Source organism: Prinia subflava, chromosome 4, assembly GCF_021018805.1.
Source record: "Prinia subflava isolate CZ2003 ecotype Zambia chromosome 4, Cam_Psub_1.2, whole genome shotgun sequence".
In the NCBI taxonomy this organism is placed as follows: Eukaryota; Metazoa; Chordata; class Aves; order Passeriformes; family Cisticolidae; genus Prinia; species Prinia subflava.
The window spans coordinates 72,445,761-72,468,431 of NC_086250.1; the positions used below are offsets into that span (position 1 = coordinate 72,445,761).

Consider the following 22,671-nt stretch of genomic DNA (forward strand, 5'->3'; position numbering starts at 1 on the left):
TATCACTTTCCAACCCTTTTTCCCCCCCTTTTTTTAACCCTCACTTCCTTCAAATTCAATGTTTTTCCCACAAATCCCCACCTCTCCTTGACCATGATTCCTGCTTCCCTGGAGATTATCCCATTTTTGAGAATGCATAATCCCATTCCTTTTTTTAGGGAATATACCAATATAATATAATATAATATAATATAATATAAGTATAATATAGTATAATATAATATAGTATAATATAATATAGTATAATATAATATAGTATAATATAATATAGTATAATATAGTATAGTATAATATAGTATAGTATAATATAGTATAATATAGTATAGCATAGTATAGCATAGCATAATATAGCATAATATAAGTATAATATAATATAAGTATAGTATAATATAATATAAGTATAGTATAATATAAGTATAATATAATCTAATATAAGTATAGTATAATGTAATATGTAATACAATAAAATGTAATATAGTATTATGTAATACAGTAAAATGTAATATAGAATGTAACAAGCTTTTCCTGGCACTGAGGGCGGGTGGGAGCCTCACCCTGAGGTGGCCCCGGCTCCAACTCTTTCCTCCTGCAGGTGAGGGACTCTCCAGGCTCCGTGCTGGCTTCCAGGAATTCCCGGGAGCCGATTCCCAAAGGGAATGTTGTGTGCCCAGATCCTTGTCCTGGCGGTGGCCGCGGGGCCGCTCCGAGCCGGGGCCGTCCATGAGGGTGAGTGACAAGTGACAACGACCCCTGGGACACCTCGGGGGGGGACAATCCCTTCTCCAGGCAGGTTTTCCTGCTCCTGGCGTGGATCCGCATGTGGATCTGTCAGGGTGGAGCTGTGGGGCCTGAAATTCCCACACAGGATCCTCTTTGGGATCGCTTGGATGGCAGAGCATCCCCAAAGGAATTCAGGGATGGAATTCCCACTCTGGGATCTGTGGAGAAATCAGGGCTCTGCTCCAGAGGAGAGTGGGGAGAAAAGGAGAACAAATCCCATCCTGATTCCTCCTCCAAATTCCAAGACCTGGTTCCAGCCACCACTCAGGAAATGGGAGAGGAGAAACCTCGAGGGAGCCTTGAATCCTTCTCCTGCTTTTTTTAGGGAGTCGGGATGGCAGGAGGATTCACCTCCCACAAAGAGCTTTTGGGAATGAGGGGCTGCATCCCAAAAAGAGGAGGAAAAAGAATTCCAGGGAAGACCCTCATGGATAACCCCAGGTGTATTTTTGGTCTCAGAGTGAATCCAGAGCTCCCAGGATTGTCCCAGGCTGGGTGGGATCCTCCTTTTTCCAACACCCCACAGGTTCGGAGGTGCAAATCCATCTAAATCTGTTAAATTCGGTGAGGAGTTAATGGAATCTTCAGCATCAGCCGGGAAATTACCTTGATTAAGCTGCTGTCCATCAATTAGGCAATAAACTGGCTCTGTTTAATTCCGAGCCGGGAGCAGGGCAATAAATCAACGTTTGGAGATGTCTCTGGCACAGCCGTGGTGGATGGGACGGGATCGTTCCGGAGGTGCAGGGAAAATTCCAAATCCAATCCTGTCCCCCCGTGATTAATAGAGCTGTCCGGGGTGGGATCTTCTCCAGGAGTTACCAATCCAAAGATCTTTTGACATCCCGCATTTCCCGTGGCAGGTCCTGGTGCTGATCCAAGCAGGAATTCCGAGGTTTTTTGGGATTATTTGCCAAAAAAAAAAAAAAAAAAAAAAAAAAAAAAAAAAAGGAGATCCGCCAGAATGGGCTGGATTTGTCATTTTATAGGGAAAAAATCTCCCAGAATGAGCTGGGATTGTCATTTTATAGGGAAAAAATCCCCCATAAGGGGCTGGGATTGTCACTTTATAGGGAAAAAAATAAATCCCCCAGAATGGGCTGGGATTGTCACTTTATAGGGAAAAAATCCCCCCAAATGGCCTGGGATTGTCAGTTTATAGGGACAAAAATCTCCCAGAATGGGCTGGGATTGTCACTTTATAGGGAAAAATCCCCCAGAATGGGCTGGGATTGTCACTTTATAGGGAAAAAATCTCCCAGAATGGGCTGGGATTGTCACTTTATAGGGAAAAATCCCCCAGAATGGGCTGGAATTGTCACTTTATAGGGAAAAAATCACCCAGAATGGGCTGGGATTGTCACTTTATAGGGAAAAATCCCCCAGAATGGGCTGGGATTGTCACTTTACAGGGAAAAATCCCCCAGAATGGGCTGGGATTGTCACTTTATAGGGAAAAATCCCCCAGAATGGGCTGGATTTGTCACTTTATAGGGAAAAAAATCCCAGAATGGGCTGAATTTGTCATTTTATAGGAAAAAATCCCTCAGAATGGGCTGGAATTGTCACTTTATAGGGAAAAAATCCCTCAGATTTGGCTGGGATTGTCACTTTATAGGGACAAAAATCCCGCAGAATGGGCTGGATTTGTCATTTTATAGGAAAAAATCCCCCAGAATGGGCTGGAATTGTCACTTTATAGGGAAAAAATCCCCCATAAGGGGCTGGAATTGTCACTTTATAGGGAAAAAATCCCAGAATGGGCTGGGATTGTCACTTTATAGGGAAAAAATCCCAGAATGGGCTGGGATTGTCACTTTATAGGGAAAAAATCCCAGAATGGGCTGGGATTGTCACTTTATAGGGAAAAATCCCCCCAAATGGGCTGGATTTGTCACTTTATAGGAAAAAATCTCCCAGAATGGGCTGGATTTGTCATTTTATAGGAAAAAATCCCTCAGAATGGGCTGGGATTGTCACTTTATAGGGAAAAATCCCTCACAATGGGCTGGAATTGTCACTTTATAGGGAAAAAATCCCCCAGAATGGGCTGGAATTGTCACTTTATAGGGAAAAATCCCTCACAATGGGCTGGAATTGTCACTTTATAGGAAAAAATCCCCCTGAATGGGCTGGGATTGTCACTTTATAGGGAAAAAATCTCCCAGAATGGGCTGGGATTGTCACTTTATAGGGAAAAATCCCCCAGAATGGGCTGGGATTGTCACTTTATAGGGAAAAAATCTCCCAGAATGGGCTGGGATTGTCACTTTATAGGGAAAAAATCCCAGAATGGGCTGGGATTGTCACTTTATAGGGAAAAAATCCCAGAATGGGCTGGGATTGTCACTTTATAGGGAAAAATCCCCCAGAATGGGCTGGGATTGTCACTTTATAGGGAAAAATTTCCCAGAATGGGCTGGAATTGTCCCTTTATAGGGAAAAATCTCCCAGAATGGGCTGGGATTGTCACTTTATAGGGAAAAATCCCCCAGAATGGGCCGGGATTGTCACTTTATAGGGAAAAAAATCCCAGAATGGGCTGGATTTGTCATTTTATAGGGAAAAAATCCCCCATAAGGGGCTGGGATTGTCACTTTATAGGGAAAAAAATAAATCCCCCAGAATGGGCTGGGATTGTCACTTTATAGGGAAAAATCCCCCAGAATGGGCTGGGATTGTCACTTTATAGGGAAAAATCCCCCCGAATGGGCTGGGATTGTCACCTTATAAGGAAAAATCTCCCAGAGTGGGCTGGGATTGTCACTTTATAGGGAAAAATCTCTCAGAATGGGCTGGGATTGTCACTTTATAGGGAAAAATCTCTCAGAATGGGCTGGGATTGTCACTTTTAGGGAAAAGGGCACCATCCCACCCTTTGGAATCCCACATTTCTTGTTTCCCTCCTCATTTTTATCCCTGGATGCAAATGAGGGTGGGGTGAGGAAGGCTCTGAAAATTCAGGATGGATGGATGGAGGAGGCTCTCTGGGAATTTGGGATGTGGATGAGGCAGCAAAGCCCCCTCTGGTATCAGTTTTGAGGACGTTTTCCAAATCAGGGCCAAAAAAGCAGGAAAACCTGGATTAGCTCCAAGAGGTGGGGGGTTCTGGATTTTGTTGGGAATTTCTTGTGGGAACAGAGGGTGTGGTTACTTTGGGAAGCTGCTGAAGGATTTCCACCAATCCTAAGGATGGAGGTCGGGATTGGGATTTGCTTCCCTCTGTCTTTCTGGGGGAAAGGAGGGAAGCAAAAAAAGCTAAAAATCGGGATTAAAATCCATAAATCCTTTCCTTCCCTGTCTTTCTGGGGGGAGCAGGGACATCAAAACCCCAAAGATGAGGAAAAGGAATGGATCCAGCTGGGAAAGGAGCTCGTGGTGATCCACGGGCAGCTGAGCTGCTTCCAAACCCCCCGGACAGGAAAATCTCTGGGAAGGAAAATTGAAATAATCAACTCCTCTTTTTCTCAAGGAAAAGTGCTTTATATTCCAAATTTAACCCCAAAAAAGAGCCAATCCCTGCTTTTCTGCAGCAAACAGAGTTCTTTTGGGAAGAACTCAGGGTCAGGAGGCAAAAAAGGAGGATGGAAACCCCAAAATCCTTGGATAGCATCCATCCACAGCTGGAAAACGATCCCTTCTCCTGCTGGTGGCCAAAGAAGATTGGGACAGCACAAAACCCAAATATTTCCAAGCCCTTTGGGGATCCTGCTGGTAGGAACGGGATGAAAATTCAGGGAATTGAAGAGGTCAGGTTAGAAATGGAAGTGGTTTTCCAGCAGAATCCTGGGAAACAGAGCCGGCTCCACTCCCTGGAAACTGGGACAGATTCTCCAGCCTGGCTGGAGCGAGCTGGGGCTCCAGAGCTGCAGGTGGAAGTCAAGGCTGGGTAAAATCCAAAATGACACAAAATGGGGAAAAAAAAAAGAGACAAGGTTGAGCCCAATCCCGGTGAGGAAGATCCAACCCCCTCCTCCAGCAGGCTCTGGAATAACTGCCTGCAAGGGAAAGAAATCCCAAGGAAAATACAAATTTTCCATATCCTTTGCAGAGTATTCATGAGTTTAAGCACCCCTTAGAGTCATCAGATTCCTGTCCATGGAATGGATTCATGGAATGCCTAAAAAATACGGAATTCAGCTGGGAGGGAGCACTGGGAAGGGAAAATTGCTTTGCTGTTGGTTAAGGAAATTTCCCTGTTCTCCTGTCCCTTCCCTGCCATCAAAGCTGTTATGGGATATCTGGGAAAAAACACCCCAAATTTTTCATTCTCTGCCCAAAATTCTGCTCGTGCCCGGGGTTGGGTGGTGCCACACGTCCTCAGTGTCCCTGGTGTGAATCCCAGGGACAGCGGAGCCGCCACATTCCCAAATTTCCCAGTTATGGCTGGCTCAGGGGTCGGTGTGGGGCCCTGGGAATGTGGAATCCCCAGGCTTGGGATTCCACCCTGGAATTCCAGAGTGTCCTACTCACCTGATGCTGTGCTGGAGCCGGGATTTGGGGTTTGTGCTGGAAATCATGGAATGGTTGGAATTGGAAGGGGCCTTTTGGAGGTGATCCAGTCCAATCCTGCCACGGACAGGGACCTTCCGTAATCCCAGGTCGTCCTGGCCTTGGACACTTCCCAGGGTGAGGCATCTCTGGATGAGAAACTTCTCCTGGGTCAGAACATCCGGGTGAGGAATTGGAAGGAAATTGAGGAGAACCCAACACGGGATACTGCGGTCTCTCCATCTCCTCCCCTTCCATATCCCGGGAATTCAGGTGGCTCTGGAGGGTTCCTGTTGCTCTGGTTTTGAAGAATTTTCTAAGCCTTCTGTATTGCTCTTCACATTGGAGTCAGAATTTTTAATTTATCACACTTTATACTATAAACAATGGCCAGGTTTTTCTAGCTCTCCTTCATTGTTTACATATTTTTAGGTGGGAGGAGAAAGTTGATTGACAGTTGGCTTGACCAATGTGGTTTGAGAGCTGGAATTCCATCCTCCAATCCGCGGGCACCACAGGAAATGTGTAAAATCGAGTTTTTGTGAATAAACTCGCCCCCTTTTCCTGCTTTGCTCGTCCTCGTGCAGTTCTTTCCGTGTCCTCTGTGAGGGTTTCCCTCCTTCCACGCTCTGGGATGAGCCTCCCTGGGATGGCGCTGTCGGGCACGGAATGAACCACGCGGACTCCATGAGTTCTCAGAAGGCTGGAAAAAAAGGGATTTATTCAAAATGTGATTTTTTTATACGCTATTTACAGAGACAAATATGATTGGATGGGCAAGGTTAACACCTCTTCAACTGCGTTGGTCAAGCCGGGGGGCTATCGAGGAGTCCCTCCTCTAAAAGGAATGAATAATTTAGATACAGTTAGCAAAATGTTTCTTTTTGGGAAAGAAATTTCACCAACCAAAACAGCTGAGACACAAAATCAGGGCTGCCCTGCCCCTCTCTCCCCGCAGCCTGCAGGACAGCGGAGGCGGCCGAGGTTCTGTTCCTGGTGGGGCACTCGCAGGGTGTGGGGAAGGAGAGCTCACGGCTGCTCCGGGAGTTCATCGGGAACGCCGCCAGATCCTTCGGGAACCTTCCAGATCCTTCCATGGAGACGGGAAGAGGAGGAGTCCGGCTGGGGCTGGCTGTCTATGGGGACACAGCGAGGTGGGTGTGACCGTCCTCCTCCGGCCGTGCTCCATCCCGCGGTGACCATCGTGTCCAGGGGGAGCAGCTCCGGCAGGGAAACGGATGGGACAGGCCTCTGTGAAGTTTTATTTTATTTCCATTTTATTTCCATTTTATTTCCATTTTATTTCCCCCAGGAGCAGGGAGGGAGAAGAAGGCAAAGAGGAAGAGTGAGAGGGGGACAGGGGCGGAGTCGTGGGGTTTTATAGGGTCTTGTAGGGGCAGAGTTTTAGGGTTTGGGTCAAAGGAGGGTGTGGGCCTGATCTTCTGAGGCCTGAAAGTTCGCTGGCTTTCCCAGGGGAACTTTTCCGGCCGTTTCTCCTTTCCCAGGCAGCTTTGTGGAAATAACTCCTCTTCCCATAACATTTCTGGGTAATTGGTTCCCCGTCAGGGATTCAAATTTGGGTTTCCTGCATGGTAGGCAGGGACTTTAGTAATTATAGTCACTATATTATGGGAAGAATTGTTATTTACACAAAGCTGCCTGGGAAAGGAGAAACTGCTGGAAAAGTTCTCCTGGAAAAGCCAACGAACTTTCAGGCCTCAAAACCCCCACAAGAGGGGTTAACACAAGAAGGGCGAGGTCAGATTTCAGCCTCTCAGGAACAGGAGGGTTCCCCACTCCTGGATCCCTGGAATCCAGCTCACGGATGAAGAGCTTCTGCAGCTCTGGGGAACCTCTGAGCGAGAGTCGAACCCTCGGCAGAGTCATCCGGAGGGGCTCGGCCACAGGGAAATCTTTCAGGGCAGGCAGGATGGGTTTAGCATCCAAATTCCGAGGTTTCGGTCCTGGTGGTGCCATGGTCTGGGGCTCATTCCCTGCCCATTGTGAAGAGAACTTCTCGGCATGAGTTAAATCCATGGAATGGTTTGGGAAATGGTTTGGGACCTTAAAGACCATTTAATTCCAACTTTCATGGGCAGGGATACCTTCCACTGTCCCAGGCTGCTCCAAGCCCCATCCAACCTGGCCTTGGACACTTCCAGGGATCCAGGGGCAGCCCCAGCTACTCTGGGCAGCTGGAAATGAAATGTCAACATTATTGCTGGTTATGGCCATTTTCAGCGCATCCCTGGCTCTTTATTTCCCCGTTTCTCATTCCCAGGATGAGTGTTGAGCTCACGGATTACGTCACCATCAAAGGAATGCTGGATGCAGTTCAGGACCTCTCCTTCAGAGGCAGCAGCCTCCAAACAGGCTCAGCCCTGGCTTTTGCAGCTCAGGCCTTGTCCCACCAGGACACCCTGAGAGAGGAGGCAGCCAAGGTGGGTGAGCTCCTGAGGTGGGAGCAGCTGGATCATCCCAGAATCCTGGAATGGTTTGGGTCGGAAGGGAACATAAAGATCACCCAGTGCCACCCCTGCCATGGCAAGGACACCTCCCACTGTCCCAGGGAGCTCCAACCTGGCCTTGGGCATTGCAGGGATGCAGGGGAAGCCACAGCTGCTCTGGGAATTCCATTCCAGGCAGGAATTCCTTCCCAAGATCCCACCCAGCCCTGCCCTCTGGCAGTGGGAGCCATTCCCACTTTGTCCCGTTGCTCCATGATCTTACAAGTTTTCCCTCTCCATGGGGAAGAATTCCTTCCTAGTGATCAATCCAAACCTAGCCCTCCCTTAGGAGCTGCTCCTGAGGAATTTCAGGGATGAATCCCATCCCTGTGCTGGCAGGAATCTCCCCCTGGAGTTCCTGCCCCAAGCAGAGTTGGGACACGAGGGCAGCAGGGCCGTGCAGAGAGCAGAGGAGCAGCTCTGCTCCCTCCCAGCTCCCGGGAGTGATTCCATGTGAATTCCCCTGGAGGAGCTGGGTTTTTGAAGGGTTTAATTCCAAGAGAGGGAATTCATTGGTGCCAAACCTCTCGCCGTGACCTCCTCACGTCGTGCCCGTCCCTTCCCTGGCTCTCATCCTGACTCTTGCAGGTGCTGGTTCTGATCACGGACGGGAGATCCAGCGATTCCGTGGAGGAGGGAGCGCGGATCCTGCAGGACCAGGGGGTGACAGTGTTTGCCGTGGGTACGTGTGGCCACCAAAACTCTCTGGGTGGCCAACCCCGTCCTTCTCCCTGGGGGATATTCCTGATTCACGACAACCCCCTTCCTAAAAACTGCTCCCACCCCCAGGCTCAGCCTTTGGAAATGACTCCAAGGGCAGGAAAACTGTGTTCTTGGATGTTTTTGTTGTAGTTAACAACTGATTTATTCAGGGAATCGGTGGGTCTGTATCTGCCAAAGCCACTTGGGAATTCAGAAGGAGTTCCGTAAATGGTTCCATAAAGGTCAAAATTCCAAAATGTTTTGATGTGACATTTAAAAAAAAAAAAATTGAAAATGCTCTTGTTTCTGAAGGTTTCTCTTGATGGGGTTCAGAGACTGACTCAAAATTGTCCTTCAGAATAATTCCATGAGCAAGCAAAGGTTCCACTGCTCCTCCCACCATCCCCAAGAGTGAAATTCCACCAGTCAAACCCTTCCTTTCCCCAAATATCTCAGGGAATGATAGGAATGGTGGTGGGATTTCAATACAAAGAGCACCCGGGTCGGTTTGAACCACTGTGAGATGAAAACTGGGGAAGGATTGGTTGGTTGGCTGGGTTGTTCCCCTTTTTTTTTTTTTTTTTGGTTCAGCCACAGGAATACCCTGGAATTTTTCAGCAGCCTCCCAAAATCCCGTTGTCTGCTCAGCACAGGAATATCTCTGTATCCAATGGGAAGGACAAGGCCGGATCGTGCCCTGCTCCCTTTTTTCCCACCTCTCAGCCCATCAGCAGCACTGAGACAATCTCTGTGACACCTCTGGAGAAACCCTGACCACTTTTTCCTGCTGGAAGAGGCTTCCTCTGCTTCCCCCACCCAGCCTGAGGCTCCATTCCTTGCTCCCTCCTCCTCCTTGGCAGCACAACCCAAAATTGGTGTCAAACTCAACGCCCAGCACGTCGCTCCCCCTTTCCCGAGCCTGCCCTGCCCCGTGGGTGGTGTTTGATGCCCTCTTTTCCTGCTCTTTCCCTGCCCTAGGGATCAAGGATGCCGACAGGAGCGAGTTGGGCAGGATTGCCTCAGATCCCACTGCGGAGCACCTGCTCTACGTGGAGGATTTCCAGCTGCTCCCAGATGTGGCTCCCAAACTCTCCCGGAGGCTCTGCTTCACCGCCTCGGAGCCGCCGCGTCCTGTCAGGCAGAGGGTGCGAGGTGGGCCCAGGTTCTCCCTTGATCCTGCTTCACATCTGCTCAGAGCATCCATCCTTGCTCCATCCATCCTTGCTCCATCCATCCTTGCTCCATCCATCCTTCCTCCATCCATCCTTGCTCCATCCATCCATCCTTGCTCCATCCATCCTTGCTCCATCCATCCTTGCTCCATCCATCCTTGCTCCATCCATCCTTGCTCCATCCATCCTTGCTCCAGCCATCCTTGCTCCAGCCATCCTTGCTCCAGCCATCCTTGCTCCAGCCATCCTTGCTCCAGCCATCCTTGCTCCATCCATCCTTTCTCCATCCATCCTTCCTGCATCCATCCTTCCTCCATCCATCCATCCTCCAGCCATCCTTGCTCCATCCATCCTTGCTCCAGCCATCCTTCCTCCAGCCATCCTTCTTCCCCTATCCTTCCTCCATATATACAGTCCTCCATCCATCCTCCATCCATCCTCCATCCATCCTCCATCCATCCTCCATCCATCCTCCATCCATCCTCCATCCTTCCTCCATCCTTCCTCCATCCTTCCTCCATCCATCCCTCCATCCATCCCTCCATCCATCCCTCCATCCATCCCTCCATCCATCCTCCATCCATCCTCCATCCATCCTCCATCCTTCCTCCATCCTTCCTCCATCCTTCCTCCATCCTTCCTCCATCCTTCCCTCCATCCATCCCTCCCTCCATCCCTCCCTCCATCCCTCCCTCCATCCTTCCTCCATCCTTCCTCCATCCTTCCTCCATCCTTCCTCCATCCTTCCTCCATCCTTCCTCCCTCCATCCTCCATCCATCCTCCATCCATCCTCCATCCATCCTCCATCCATCCTCCATCCATCCCTCCATCCATCCCTCCATCCATCCCTCCATCCTTCCTCCATCCTTCCTCCATCCTTCCTCCATCCTTCCTCCATCCTTCCTCCATCCTTCCTCCATCCTTCCTCCATCCATGCCTCTGTCATCCATCCCTCATCCGTCCATCCATCCATCCCTCCTTCATTTATTCCTCCATCCATCCTCCATCCATCCTCCATCCATCCTCCATCCATCCTCCATCCATCCTCCATCCATCCTCCATCCATCCTCCATCCATCCTCCATCCATCCTCCATCCATCCTCCATCCATCCATGCCTCCATCATCCATCCATCCATCCTTCTTCCCCTATCCTTCCTCCATGTATACATTCTTCTATCCATCCATGCCTCCATCATTCATCCATCCTTCATCCATCCCTCATCCGTCCGTCCCTCATCCGTCCATCCCTCCCTCCATCCCTCCCTCCCTCCATCCATCCCTCCATCCGTCGTCCTCCATCTGTCCCCCATCCTTCCTCCATTCATCGTCCATCTGTCCATCCATCCATCCATCCATCCTTGGATGTGCTTCCATGGGGATGAACTTCCCACATCCCTCTGAGGGAGCTCTGGGTGATCCCAGAGGAGCGCCCAGCCCACAGAGCAGCTCCTGCTTTGGTCCTAGGTGGTTTTCTTGTGGCTGCCTCTCCATGGTTTTTTAGGGATGCCAGATCCCGGGAGTTCTGATGCTGGATCAAACAAAAAGGCGCAACAGTGGGGTGGAGCAGAATTTCTGCCCCTTGGGGTGTTTTGTTGTGGGATTGTCACAGGGAATTCTGGCAGCACAGCTCGGGGTCGGGGGAGGAACTTCATTCCCTGCTGAAGATGCAAAGGGACCTCCAGAGGGATCTCCAGAGGGATCTCCAGAGGGATCTCCAGAGGGATCTCCAGAGGGATCTCCAAAGGGATCCAGACCTCAAAGAGATCCTGACAGTGCAGTGAATCCAGAGGTGATGGCCCTGAATTCCTGCCCCTTCTTGGCTCACAAGCTCATGAGAAGCTGAGTGAAAAGCTTGGGGTAGAAATGGGGAGAATTTCACCTTCAGGCCTTCCCGTGACATTCCATGGAGATTCCAAGCTTCCTGGCAGATATCTCCAGTGTCAGGAAGGAGAAGGGCAGGGAGGAGCTGCTGCCCCGTGCATTAACCAGGTCTTTGCTGGGGAAGTGTAACCAGAACTAATTTTGGTTTCCTGCTTTGTGCTGTCAAAAAAAATGGCCAAAAAAAATTCTGCTGGAGCATCTCCTGTCTGGAAACAGATCCCAGGTGTCCCTGTGCTCCCGACCTGAGCAACACCCATGATTTTCTTCCTCTGTGTGGAATATGTTGACTCCACCCATGAAAATTCCAATCCAAACTCTTCCCTTTGTGTTTTTGCAGCTGAGCCGACCCTGGGCCCTCGGGAGCTGCGTGTCACCGAGCACAGCCACAGCTCCCTGAGGCTCTCGTGGGTGGCAGCCACGGGCAGGGTGACAGGGTACCGCGTCCAAGCCCACCCCGCGCTGCCGCCGGGGCAGCCGGAGCCGGAGCACCAGCGGCAGGTGGGGTCATGTTCCCATTGCCCAGGGCACCAGTTGGGGTTCAGTTCCCAGTGCTGGGTTTCAGTTCCCAGTGCTGGGTTTCAGTTCCCAGTGCTGGGGTTCAGTTCCCAGTGCTGGGTTTCAGTTCCCAGTGCTGGGGTTCTGTTCCCAGCGCTGGGGTTCAGTTCCCAGTGCTGGGGTTCAGTTCCCAGTGCTGGGGTTCAGTTCCCAGTGCTGGGTTTCAGTTCCCAGTGCTGGGTTTCAGTTCCCAGCGCTGGGGTTCAGTTCCCAGTGCTGGGTTTCAGTTCCCAGCGCTGGGGTTCAGTTCCCAAAGCTGTGGGGTTGAGGGCACAGCCTGCTTAGGAGGTGGCACCACGTCCCTCTGCCATCCCAGTGACAGCAGGATTGGCAGGAATTCCTCAGGATTGAAGTGAAATGTGGATCCACCATGGGATCTGCCAGTTTCAGTTCCCAGTGTTGGGGTTCAGTTCCCAATGTTGGGTTTCCTCTCCCAGTGTTGGGGGGTCATTCCATGCTGATGGCACACCCTGGTTAGGAGGTCCCACCACGTCCCTCAACAATCTTGGGCACAGCAGGATTGGCAGGAATTCCTGAGGATTGAAGTGAAAGTGTGGATCCACCATGGGATCTGCCAGTTTCAGTTCCCAGTGTTGGGGTTCAGTTCCCAATGTTGGGTTTCCTCTCCCAGTGCTGGGGGGTCATTCCATGCTGATGGCACAGCCTGGTTAGGAGGTCCCACCTCGTCCCTCAACAATCCTGGGCACAGCAGGATTGGCAGGAATTCCTGAGGATTGAAGTGAAGGTGTGGATCCACTACTGGGATCTGCCAGTTTCAGTTCCCAGTGCTGGGTTTCAGTTCCCAGTGTTGGGGTTCAGTTCCCAATGTTGGGTTTCCTCTCCCAGTGTTGGGGGGTCATTCCATGCTGATGGCACAGCCCGGTTAGGAGGTCCCACCTCGTCCCTCTGCCATCTCAGTGACAGCAGGATTGGCAGGATTTCCTCAGGATTGAAGTAAAAGTGTGGATCCACCATGGGATCTGCAGTTTCAGTTCCCAATGTTGGGGTTCAGACCCCAAAGCTGTGAGGTCATCCCATGTTGAGGGCACAGCTGGATTAGGAGGTCCCACCTCGTCCCTCTGCCATCCCAGTCACAGCAGGATTGGCAGGAATTCCTCAGGATTGAAGTGAAGCTGTAAATCCACCATGGATCTGCCAGTTTCAGTTCCCAATGTTGGGTTTCAGTTCCCAATATTGTGGGATCATCCTGTGTTGAAGGCACAGCCCAATTAAGAGGTGTCCCTCAGCCATCCCAGTCACAGCAGGATTGGCAGGAATTCCTCAGGATTGAAGTGAAGCTGTAAATCCACCATGGATCTGCCAGTTTCAGTTCCCAATGTTGGGTTTCAGTTCCCAATATTGTGGGATCATCCTGTGTTGAGGGCACAGCCCGGTTAGGAGGTGTCCCTCAGCCATCCCAGTGACAGCAGGATTGGCAGGAATTCCTCAGGGTTGAAGTGAAGGTGTGGATCCACCATGGGATCCACCATTTTCCATTCCCAGTGTTGGGTTTCAGTTCCCAGTGTTGGGGGCTCATGCTTGGCACCCGATCTTCCCAATATCCAATATCCAATATCCAATCCTTTCTCTCCTTATCTTTATGATGCCACCACTCATTCCCATCCAGCCTTCCTGGCAGCATTTCCTGCTCCTCCTGCTGCCAGAGTTGCTCATTTTGGTAAGATCTCCATGGGTTTTGGGATTTTCCATGTCCTTGCGTGAGGGATGCTGCCGTGTTCTCCAGCTCATCCCACACCGCCCAAAGTTTGAGAGTAAGACTGAAGGATAGAAGATATTTGCCCTAAAAGCTTTGATTCCTAATAATAGAACAAAGCTATGAAAGCTTAAATTATTAAGGTGAAGATTATTAATTGTATTAATTATTAAAATTGTATTTAACTGGAATGATCATCCTTGGCAACTTCTGAGTTTTCCCTGTTATTATGGGATCCCGAAGTTCTGTTTCCATCCCTTGCCCTCAGGTTAGATCAAAACTTCCTTCTCTAAGCTCAAAATGAACTTTCTCAGTTGTTTTCCCTTCATTTTCTTCAAAGGAATTTGAGATCACCTTTACCCTTAATGCTCTCTCCGTGTTTTATTTCCTGGGCTATTCCGTGGGCTATTCCACGGGCTGTTCCACGAATTGAGGATCCCAACACCCGGGTGAGGGTTTCACGAGGCTGCTGCTCACGGAGGTCGCCCTGAGCAGGTGTGGAAGGTGGCCTGGTGTGGCGGTGTGACCCTGTCCCTTGTCCCCCGTGTGACAGGTGGAGGTGGACGGGGACACAACCACGGCGCTGGTGACAGAGCTGAAGCCCAGCACCAAGTACGTGCTGACGGTGAGGGCCAGCTACGGAGGGACCCTCGGGGAGCCGGCCCAGACCAGAGGGAAAACGAGTGAGTGTCCCCTGGAGGAGGGAGGGATGGAGGGATGGATGGATGGATGGAGGGATGGATGGAGGAGGGATGGAGGAGGGATGGATGGATAGATGAGGGATGGAAGGATGGATGGATGATGGATGGATGGAGGGATGAAAGGATGGATGGATGGATGAACAGATGAAGGATGAATGGATGAAAGGATGGATGGAAGGATGGATGGATGGAGGAGAGATGGATGGATGAACAGATGAAGGATGAATGGATGAAGGATGAAGGGATGGATGAAGGATGGATGGAGGGATGGATGGATGGATGATGAAGGATGAGGGATGGAGGGGTGGATGGAGGAAGGGATGGATGGATGGATGGAGGAGAGATGGATGGATGAACAGATGAATGATGAATGGATAAAGGATGAAGGGATGGATGAAGGATGGATGGAGGGATGGACAGATGAGAGCTGGAGGGATGGATAGACGGATGATGGGTGGATGAAGGATGGAGGATAGATGGATGAAGGATGGAGGGATGGATGGAGGGATGGAGGATGGATGATGAATGGATGAAGGATGGAGGGATGGATGGAGGGATGGAGGAGTGGAGGATGGAGGGGTGGATGGATGAGAGCTGGAGGGATGGACGGATGAACAGATGGATGAAGGATGGATGGAGGGATGGATGCTGGAGGGGTGGATGAAGGAGGGGTGGATGGAGGGAGGGAGGGATGGCAGATGGATGGGGGAAGGATGGATGGATGGACAGATAGATGGATGGACAGAGACAGATGGTGGACGGCCAGATGGATGGATGGATGGATGATGGATGGATGGATGGATGATGGATGGATGGATGGATAGACGAATGTATGTATGGAGGAAGGATAGGGGAGGAAGGATGGATGGCTGGATGGACGGACAGATGGATGATGAATGGATGAAGGATGGAGGGATGGATGGGGGAAGGATGGATGAGGGATGGATGATGGAGGGAGGGATGGCTGGATGGATGATGAATGGATGATGAATGGATGAAGGATGGAGGAATGGATGGCTGGAGGGATGGATGGAGGGGTGGATGGATGGAGGGATGGATGGATGGACAGATGGATGGATGATGGACAGATGGATGAGGGATGGATGGATAATGGACAAATGGAGGGATGGAGGGATGGATAGGTGGATGGATGAATGGAGGGCAGGATGGACGGATGGATGGATGGACGGATGGATGGTGGGATGGGTTTGGGGCTTCAAAGTTTATTGGATAAGCTCCCATGGAGTCCCGAGGTGCAGGAAGGACTCCTTGGCTTTCCAGACTCCTCCAAGAGGAGCCTGGATGGGGCTGGATCCAATCCCAGCCCTGGATTGTCAATGGATTAAATCTAAGGAATTACAGAGGTGTGGTTCAACCTTTGTCCAATGATTAAAGATGGCAAATGAGCTATATTTATAATAAAACTAATTATTTCCTATGATAAATGAGTAGATAAAAAGATCTTAATCAGAATTATTTACTACAGAGTAGAGAAGCTAAAACTACCAGGATAGGACAGAATCGTGCACTTTATCAAAGTAATTATAGTATAGTAATTATATTAATTTTATCAAAGTAATTGTAATAAAAATAGCAAAAAACCACCCCCAATTATTGAAGTAGAGATTGATGTCCCTCACCCAGACCAACGCCCAGGGGCAAATCTCTTCTGCTGACCCTCAAGGGGTGACTTTGGGGGGTGTCCCCACCCAAAGGGGGAATCTCCATTCCCAGGAAGGGACATGGGGATGTGTCAGGAGAACGTTTGAACATGGGACTGGACTTTTATCATCTCTGCTTTTGGACATTCTCAGAGTTTGAGGGGTTCACTAATCCCACTCACATCCGAAGCACGGATCCTGCTCTGCCCAGGGGGTTTTGTACAGAATTATTCCTTTTTTCCCTGCCTTTTGTTCCTCCCCCCGACCCCTTGCGATGTCTGGAGTTGTTTGTCTTCTGGAGGGAAGATCTCTGACAGGATGAATAAATAAAGCTCCTCAATGAGGTTTGGCTCATCCGTACTTGCCAGGAAGAAGATGGAATGTCTTTATGGGTGGAAATAAAGCCGTTTGATCTCTCCTCTTATTATCCCCAACACGAAGCCAGAGGCAGGAGCCATAAATCCCTCTGCCATGGCTGGCTGGATCCACACGGGCTCCTCTCCCTTGGAATTGTGGCTGTGGGAGCGAAGCAGGGGTTGATTCATGGCTTTGATTCCTGCAAGAACAGCAGAGTTTCCCCTGCCCAGGGCAGATTTCCTCTTCTTATGAGAGGATATTTCAGATCCCAACACCATTCCCAGAGAAAACTCCCGAACTTTCTGCCTTGGGGTGTTTCATCCCTCTTTTCCAGTGGGAAAAGGGTTGGTAGGAGGGGGATTGTTGGTTTTGAGGAATCAGCTGAGGGGGAGTTGGTGCTTCTCCTCTTTGTGTCTCTCTGTCCCTGAAGACCAAAGATTTTCCAAGGATCTTTTCCATTATTCCGGCACTTTCTGCCCCGTTTTTGTGTCCCCAAAGCTCCCGTGCCTCCGGTCACCAATTTCCGTGTGGTAGAAGAGGGAATTTTCAGCCTGAAGGTGGCTTGGACTCCTCCCCTGGGCAAACTGGAGGGCTATAAGATCTACATCCCCAGGGGTAAGTTTTATTAATTTTTTATTAATTTTTTATTAATTTTATTAATTTTAATCCATTTTTAATCATTTTTTTTCTGATTTTTCTTGGCGTTTGGTTTAAAAGGGGCAGTGATCCAAGGACAGGGAAATTAATTAATTTCCTGTTAATTCCTGGCATGACTCTGGGAAGAGTCCAGGATAGACTTTTCCAAGTATTCCCGTTTATCCAGGACAGAGGAGAGTCCTTGGAAGGACTTTTCCTTGGAAGAACAAGCTGAGGATGATGCTGTGACTCCTTTTTTTTTTTTGACCTGGCACATCCAGATGTTTTTCCCACTCAAGTGCCTGCTCTGGTGGGGATTTGGGATGAGTTCAAGCCTTCGGGATGCCTCCCACTCCCCTCTGTGGGATCTGAGGGCTGGGACAGCACAGCCAGAATTCCAGGGAACACCACATGGATTGGGAGCCTCCAACCACGCTCCGTGGTGTGAGGACCTCCCTGTGGGGATTTATCCTCACGGGAATCCTTCTCCATCCCTCTTTTCCGTGATTTTGCAGCCAACAAGCCCGGGATGACCCTGGAGCAGATCCTGCGGGGCGACGTCTCTTCCCACCTGCTGGAAAACCTGCAGGAGGACAGGGAATACAGCATCAGCATCTACGCCGTGCACCCCGAGGGCCCCAGCCAGCCCGTGGCTGCCCTGGGGAGGACACGTAAGAGCTGTGACCCCCCGGACACAGGTCCCCTCTGTCCCCAGGTGTGGTGTCCCCACCCCGGAGTCGGTGCCCAGGATCTTCCCAGTTCCATCCTGACCCTTCCCACATGGATATCCTCAGCACCATCCTGCAATTTGGGGGGATGTGGGAGAGCATTTCCCCTCCTGTTTTGCACCCGCTCTCCACAAGGGTTTTTATTTTGTAAATAAACTCGCCCCTTTTATTTTGTAAATAAACATCTCTGGTGCTCGGAGGTGTTTGGTGCTGGGCAGTCACAGGTTGGGCTGTTCTGCCTCTGGTTTGTGGGATGTCTTCAGCTCTCAGGCAGGAGCTCCTGGAAATCCCTCTCATGGAATCATTGAGGCTGGAAAAACCCTCTGAGATCCCAGAATCCAACCATTCCCAGCGCTGCCATATCCCCAGATGCCACCTCCACAGGGCTTTGGAATCCCTCCAGGGATGTGACTCCACCACTGCCCTGGGCAGCTCATTCCAGTGCCTGACCACCCTTCCCATGAAGAATTTTTTCCCAATATCCAATCTAAACCTCCCCTGGCACAGCCTGAGGCCATTCCCTCTTTTCCTGTCCCTCATTCCTTGGGAGCAGAGCCCAGTCCCACCCGGCCACCCCCTTTCAGGTGTCCCTTCACCCAGCTGAGCTGCAGGAACATTTTGGACTGGACATTGGGAGGGGAACCAGCTAAATCCTCCACTCCCAAGTGGATCCTCTGAAAAGTTCCTTTCCCGTCCTCCTTCCAGTGAAGCTCCTGCCTGTGGAAAACCTTTGGCTGCAGAACGAGACCACGGACACGATCCAGGCACGGTGGAGCCCTGTCCGGGGAGCAACGGGATACAGGCTCACCTGGACATCAGCAGGTGTGGAAAAGGGTGGGATTCGGGATACAGGCTCACCTGGACATCAGCAGGTGTGGAAAAGGGTGGGATTCGGGATACAGGCTCACCTGGACATCAGCAGGTGTGGAAAAGGGTGGGATTCGGGATACAGGCTCACCTGGACATCAGCAGGTGTGGAAAAGGGTGGGATTCAGGATTCAGGCTCACCTGGACATCAGCAGGTACAGGTAGGGATGGGATTCGGGATTCAGCAGGTACAGGCAGGGGTGGGATTTGGGATTCAGGCTCACCTGGACATCAGCAGGTATGGAAAAGGGTGGGATTCAGGATTCAGGCTCACCTGGACATCAGCAGGTGTGGAAAAGGGTGGGATTCAGGATTCAGGCTCACCTGGACATCAGCAGGTACAGGTAGGGATGGGATTCGGGATTCAGCAGGTACAGGCAGGGGTGGGATTTGGGATTCAGGCTCACCTGGACATCAGCAGGTGTGGAAAAGGGTGGGATTCAGGATTCAGGCTCACCTGGACATCAGCAGGTACAGGTAGGGATGGGATTCGGGATTCAGCAGGTACAGGCAGGGGTGGGATTCGGGATTCAGGCTCACCTGGACATCAGCAGGTGTGGACAGGGGTGGGATTTGGGATTCAGGCTCACCTGGACATCAGCAGGTATGGAAAAGGGTGGGATTCAGGATTCAGCAGGTACAGGCAGGGGTGGGATTCGGGATTCAGGCTCACCTGGGCATCAGCAGGTATGGAAAAGGGTGAGATTCAGGATTCAGGCTCACCTGGACATCAGCAGGTGTGGAAAAGGGTGGGATTCGGGATTCAGACTCACCTGGACCTCAGCAGGTGTGGAAAAGGGTGGGATTCGGGATTCAGGCTCACCTGGACATCAGCAGGGACAGGAATGGCTGGGATTCAGGATTCAGCAGGTACAGACAGGTGGGATTCGGGATTCAGGCTCACCTGGACATCAGCAGGGACAGGCAGGGGTGGGATTCAGGATTCAGCAGGTACAGGCAGGGCTGGGGATGTGTATCAGTGAGCAGAGCATGGAAAGATGGGAGCTGTGAGATTCCCAAGGTGTTGGATGCACTTTGGATTGGATTGGATTGGATTCCGTCTTTGCCCAGAGGGAATTGGGGTTTTTTGGGGGGGTTCTGTGACCAGCAGAGTTTTCTCTGCCATGGGCACAAAAATTCCTGCTGTGGCTACCCAGCCTTGTTCCATGGAATTGGTGTTCCATGGAATTGGTGTTCCATGGAATTGGTGTTCCATGGAATTGGTGTTCCATGGAATTGGTGTTCCATGGATTTGCTGAACCTGAGGAGCCTTGGAATAGCAGAGAGGAGCTGGGAAAACCCTCCCTGCACAGCCCCTGAGTATTTGTGGTCACCCCTTTTTTTGGGGGGGCAGCTGAGTACGGGATTTCTGGGGGGACAGCCTGGAAGTGCCTGTGCTCATTGCCTTTCTCTCTGCAGCACCAAAACCAGGCTGCATCCCCCAGAATCCTCATTTTTAGGCAAATTTGGGAGTTTGGAGACAGATCTGCCTTGGCAGCTGGAGCTTTTCCCCTGCCCTGAGCACAAACACGTTCTCCATGGTGCTGGGAGGGGGAGCAGGAGTGAGGAATTCCAGTTTGGAGGCAGATTTTGGCCTTAGGAGGTGGATGTTTCTGGGGCTCAGGGGTGTCAGGACACCTGGGCTTTGAATAAAAACCATTTTCCTCTCCCTCAACAACCCCGGTTATGATGGAAGGAGACATCTCCCACCGGGAAAGGGAGGGATTAGTGGGAGAACAGCTCCAAAGGTCATCAGGAGGGAAAAATCTTCACAGGGAAGATGTAAAACAGCTTTTTATGGCTTTGTAATGAACTTTTTCTCACGGCACACCCCGAAACTCAGCGTTTTGCCCAGGCTGTGCCCAACATCCCAGCTGGGAATGGAGCTTGGTCTGGGAGTGGGGACACCGAGGGGACAGTGGCACAACCTCCTGAGGTGGAGCAGGAAGATCACCTCCACCCCGAATTCCCAGCTGCTTTTTCACCTGCTACCAGCTCACCCCAATTCCAGGGGTGGAAAAATCCCACGGGCAGCCCCCCATGGCCTCTGGGTCCTGTTCCCACTCTCCATCCCATCCCGGGATCAGGGGTGTAGTGATGGGAGCCAGACTCTGCCTGCCTGTCCCCAGCACGGGAGGAGTTTGGTTTTCCCTCGTCTGACTTTTAAAACCGGGATTAGATAAACACAAACTGGAGGTGGGAAAAGGGGGATGGGGCTCCGGCTGCTGTGGAACAGAAAATGGGGACATGGCACCATCCAGTGACCAAACTGGAAAAGGCATTTTCCTTCTTTTAGGTTTCCCTCAACATCCTGCACCTCCCTGCCCTTGGGAATTAGAGGTGGATCCACGGGAATTCAGTTTTAACTCTTCTCCTGCCGGGCACGTTTAGCTAAGCTGGGTTTAGCCCACAATAAGAATGTTAAAACTGGGTTTTGGAGCATCTTTGGCTTCAATTCCTGCAGGGAAGGCAGGATGACTCCAGCACGGAGTCACCCAGGGCTGGGCAGGGTGGGGATCCTTTTATGGGATCACTCCCAGACCCCAACGTGCCCGGTTTGGGGTTTTCCTGGTTTATTCCCTTTGCTTTGCAAACCCCTGAGTTGCCTCAGCGATCCCTGAGCTCTTCCCGGGTGGATGTGGATTATTTCCACCCTCACCCTGCCACGATCCGATGGAGAGTCGTGATGGTTCGTTTTGATTTCAAAGTGCAAAAAGAGGCAAAGAGAACTTAGTTGAAGCAAAATCAATGTATCTTTATTGATACCCACAATGTGCAACAGAGGAGAAGGGAAAGACAAAAAAAGAGAGAGAAAAGAGGAAAAGGTGGGGTTATACCTACCAACAGCAGACGCGAGTCCTCGTGGTGTGGAGCCAACAGACCACCTCTGTCTCAAGGTTGCTGTTTCCTTGAGATTCTCCTTGGGGTTGCTGGCCCCAAGGTAATAAGGTTTTTCCCCAGGGTTGCTGTTCCCTGAGGGTTTCCCCTGGGTTGCTGTTCCCAGAGGTAATCAGGTTTTCAGTCTTCTCTTTGCCCTGGGTGTTTCACACCAGAGGTAGAGACGACAAGTTGAGTCCCCAGTGCACATTTCCAAGGTTGTTTATTCTTCATTATCTCAGTCCTTTTTCAACTCTGCCAGGCCTCCCTGGCAGGGAACCTGATCTTAGTTCTTTCTCAGCTCTGTAAGGCGTCCCCAGCAGAGCAGGACTGGGGCAGACTGGGCAGGTCAGAGAGCCCCGCACCTTAAGTACGGTATCTTTGACCCAACTACTGTCTGAGACATATTTTTTATTTACAAAATTTTACCAATACCTACTACCTTTATTAACATGTCAGTTCTACTCTAAACCAATCTCTAAAACCCAACTCAGCACAAGATGGGGGACGAGAGCAAGAACAAGGAGCACGGGGCCACTCCCCAATTCCTCCATCTTGTCTCTTCAGCCCCATATGCTAAGAATCCTAATTTCTATATTTATATTCTATAATAAACCATCCACTACTTATTCTAAATTCTTAGGATTTGTGATTCTTCCTGCATGTGAGTGTTCACTCCCATGGACAGGAATCAGAGGCAGTGTCCTCCTGGGATCTGTGTGGGTCTAACTGACCCCCCTGGACAGACCCCAGACCCCCTGTCCGGTCTCCAAACCCTCCAGGGTGGCCAGAGGGATGTTCTAGACTCCAACATCTCTGCAGTCCTCGTTGCGTGCCAATAGATCCGTCTTCTCTGTCGGGGAGGCCTCAGAGGCTCTCTTCAGGGTGCTTATTATATTCCTTTTTCAAGGTGAGAGGCAGCAGGCCAGGAAAAGGGGGAGATCTCGTGAGTGTTGCAGAATGAAGGAGCAGGGCAGGCTGGACTTGGTCAGCACAATCAGTTCGGAGCAAACACAGTTCCACAAACACAGCCCAGATCC

The 22,671-nt window shown here is 50.7% G+C and overlaps 1 protein-coding gene across 1 annotated transcript in view; it reads left to right on the forward strand.

Annotated features, from left to right (window-relative positions):
• Window positions 1–549: 549 nt before the first annotated feature.
• The window catches only part of LOC134550432 (collagen alpha-1(VII) chain-like), a 99,186-nt gene continuing 77,064 nt past the window's right edge, over window positions 550–22,671 (forward strand). Inside the window, exons 1-10 of the mRNA XM_063397133.1 lie at window positions 550–726; window positions 6,230–6,425; window positions 7,553–7,712; window positions 8,367–8,460; window positions 9,459–9,632; window positions 11,873–12,033; window positions 14,358–14,487; window positions 17,022–17,138; window positions 17,675–17,830; window positions 18,593–18,709. Of these exons, the coding sequence (XP_063253203.1) occupies window positions 657–726; window positions 6,230–6,425; window positions 7,553–7,712; window positions 8,367–8,460; window positions 9,459–9,632; window positions 11,873–12,033; window positions 14,358–14,487; window positions 17,022–17,138; window positions 17,675–17,830; window positions 18,593–18,709 (1,375 nt within the window). The 5' untranslated portion in view covers window positions 550–656. The remainder of the gene's footprint in view (window positions 727–6,229; window positions 6,426–7,552; window positions 7,713–8,366; window positions 8,461–9,458; window positions 9,633–11,872; window positions 12,034–14,357; window positions 14,488–17,021; window positions 17,139–17,674; window positions 17,831–18,592; window positions 18,710–22,671) is intronic.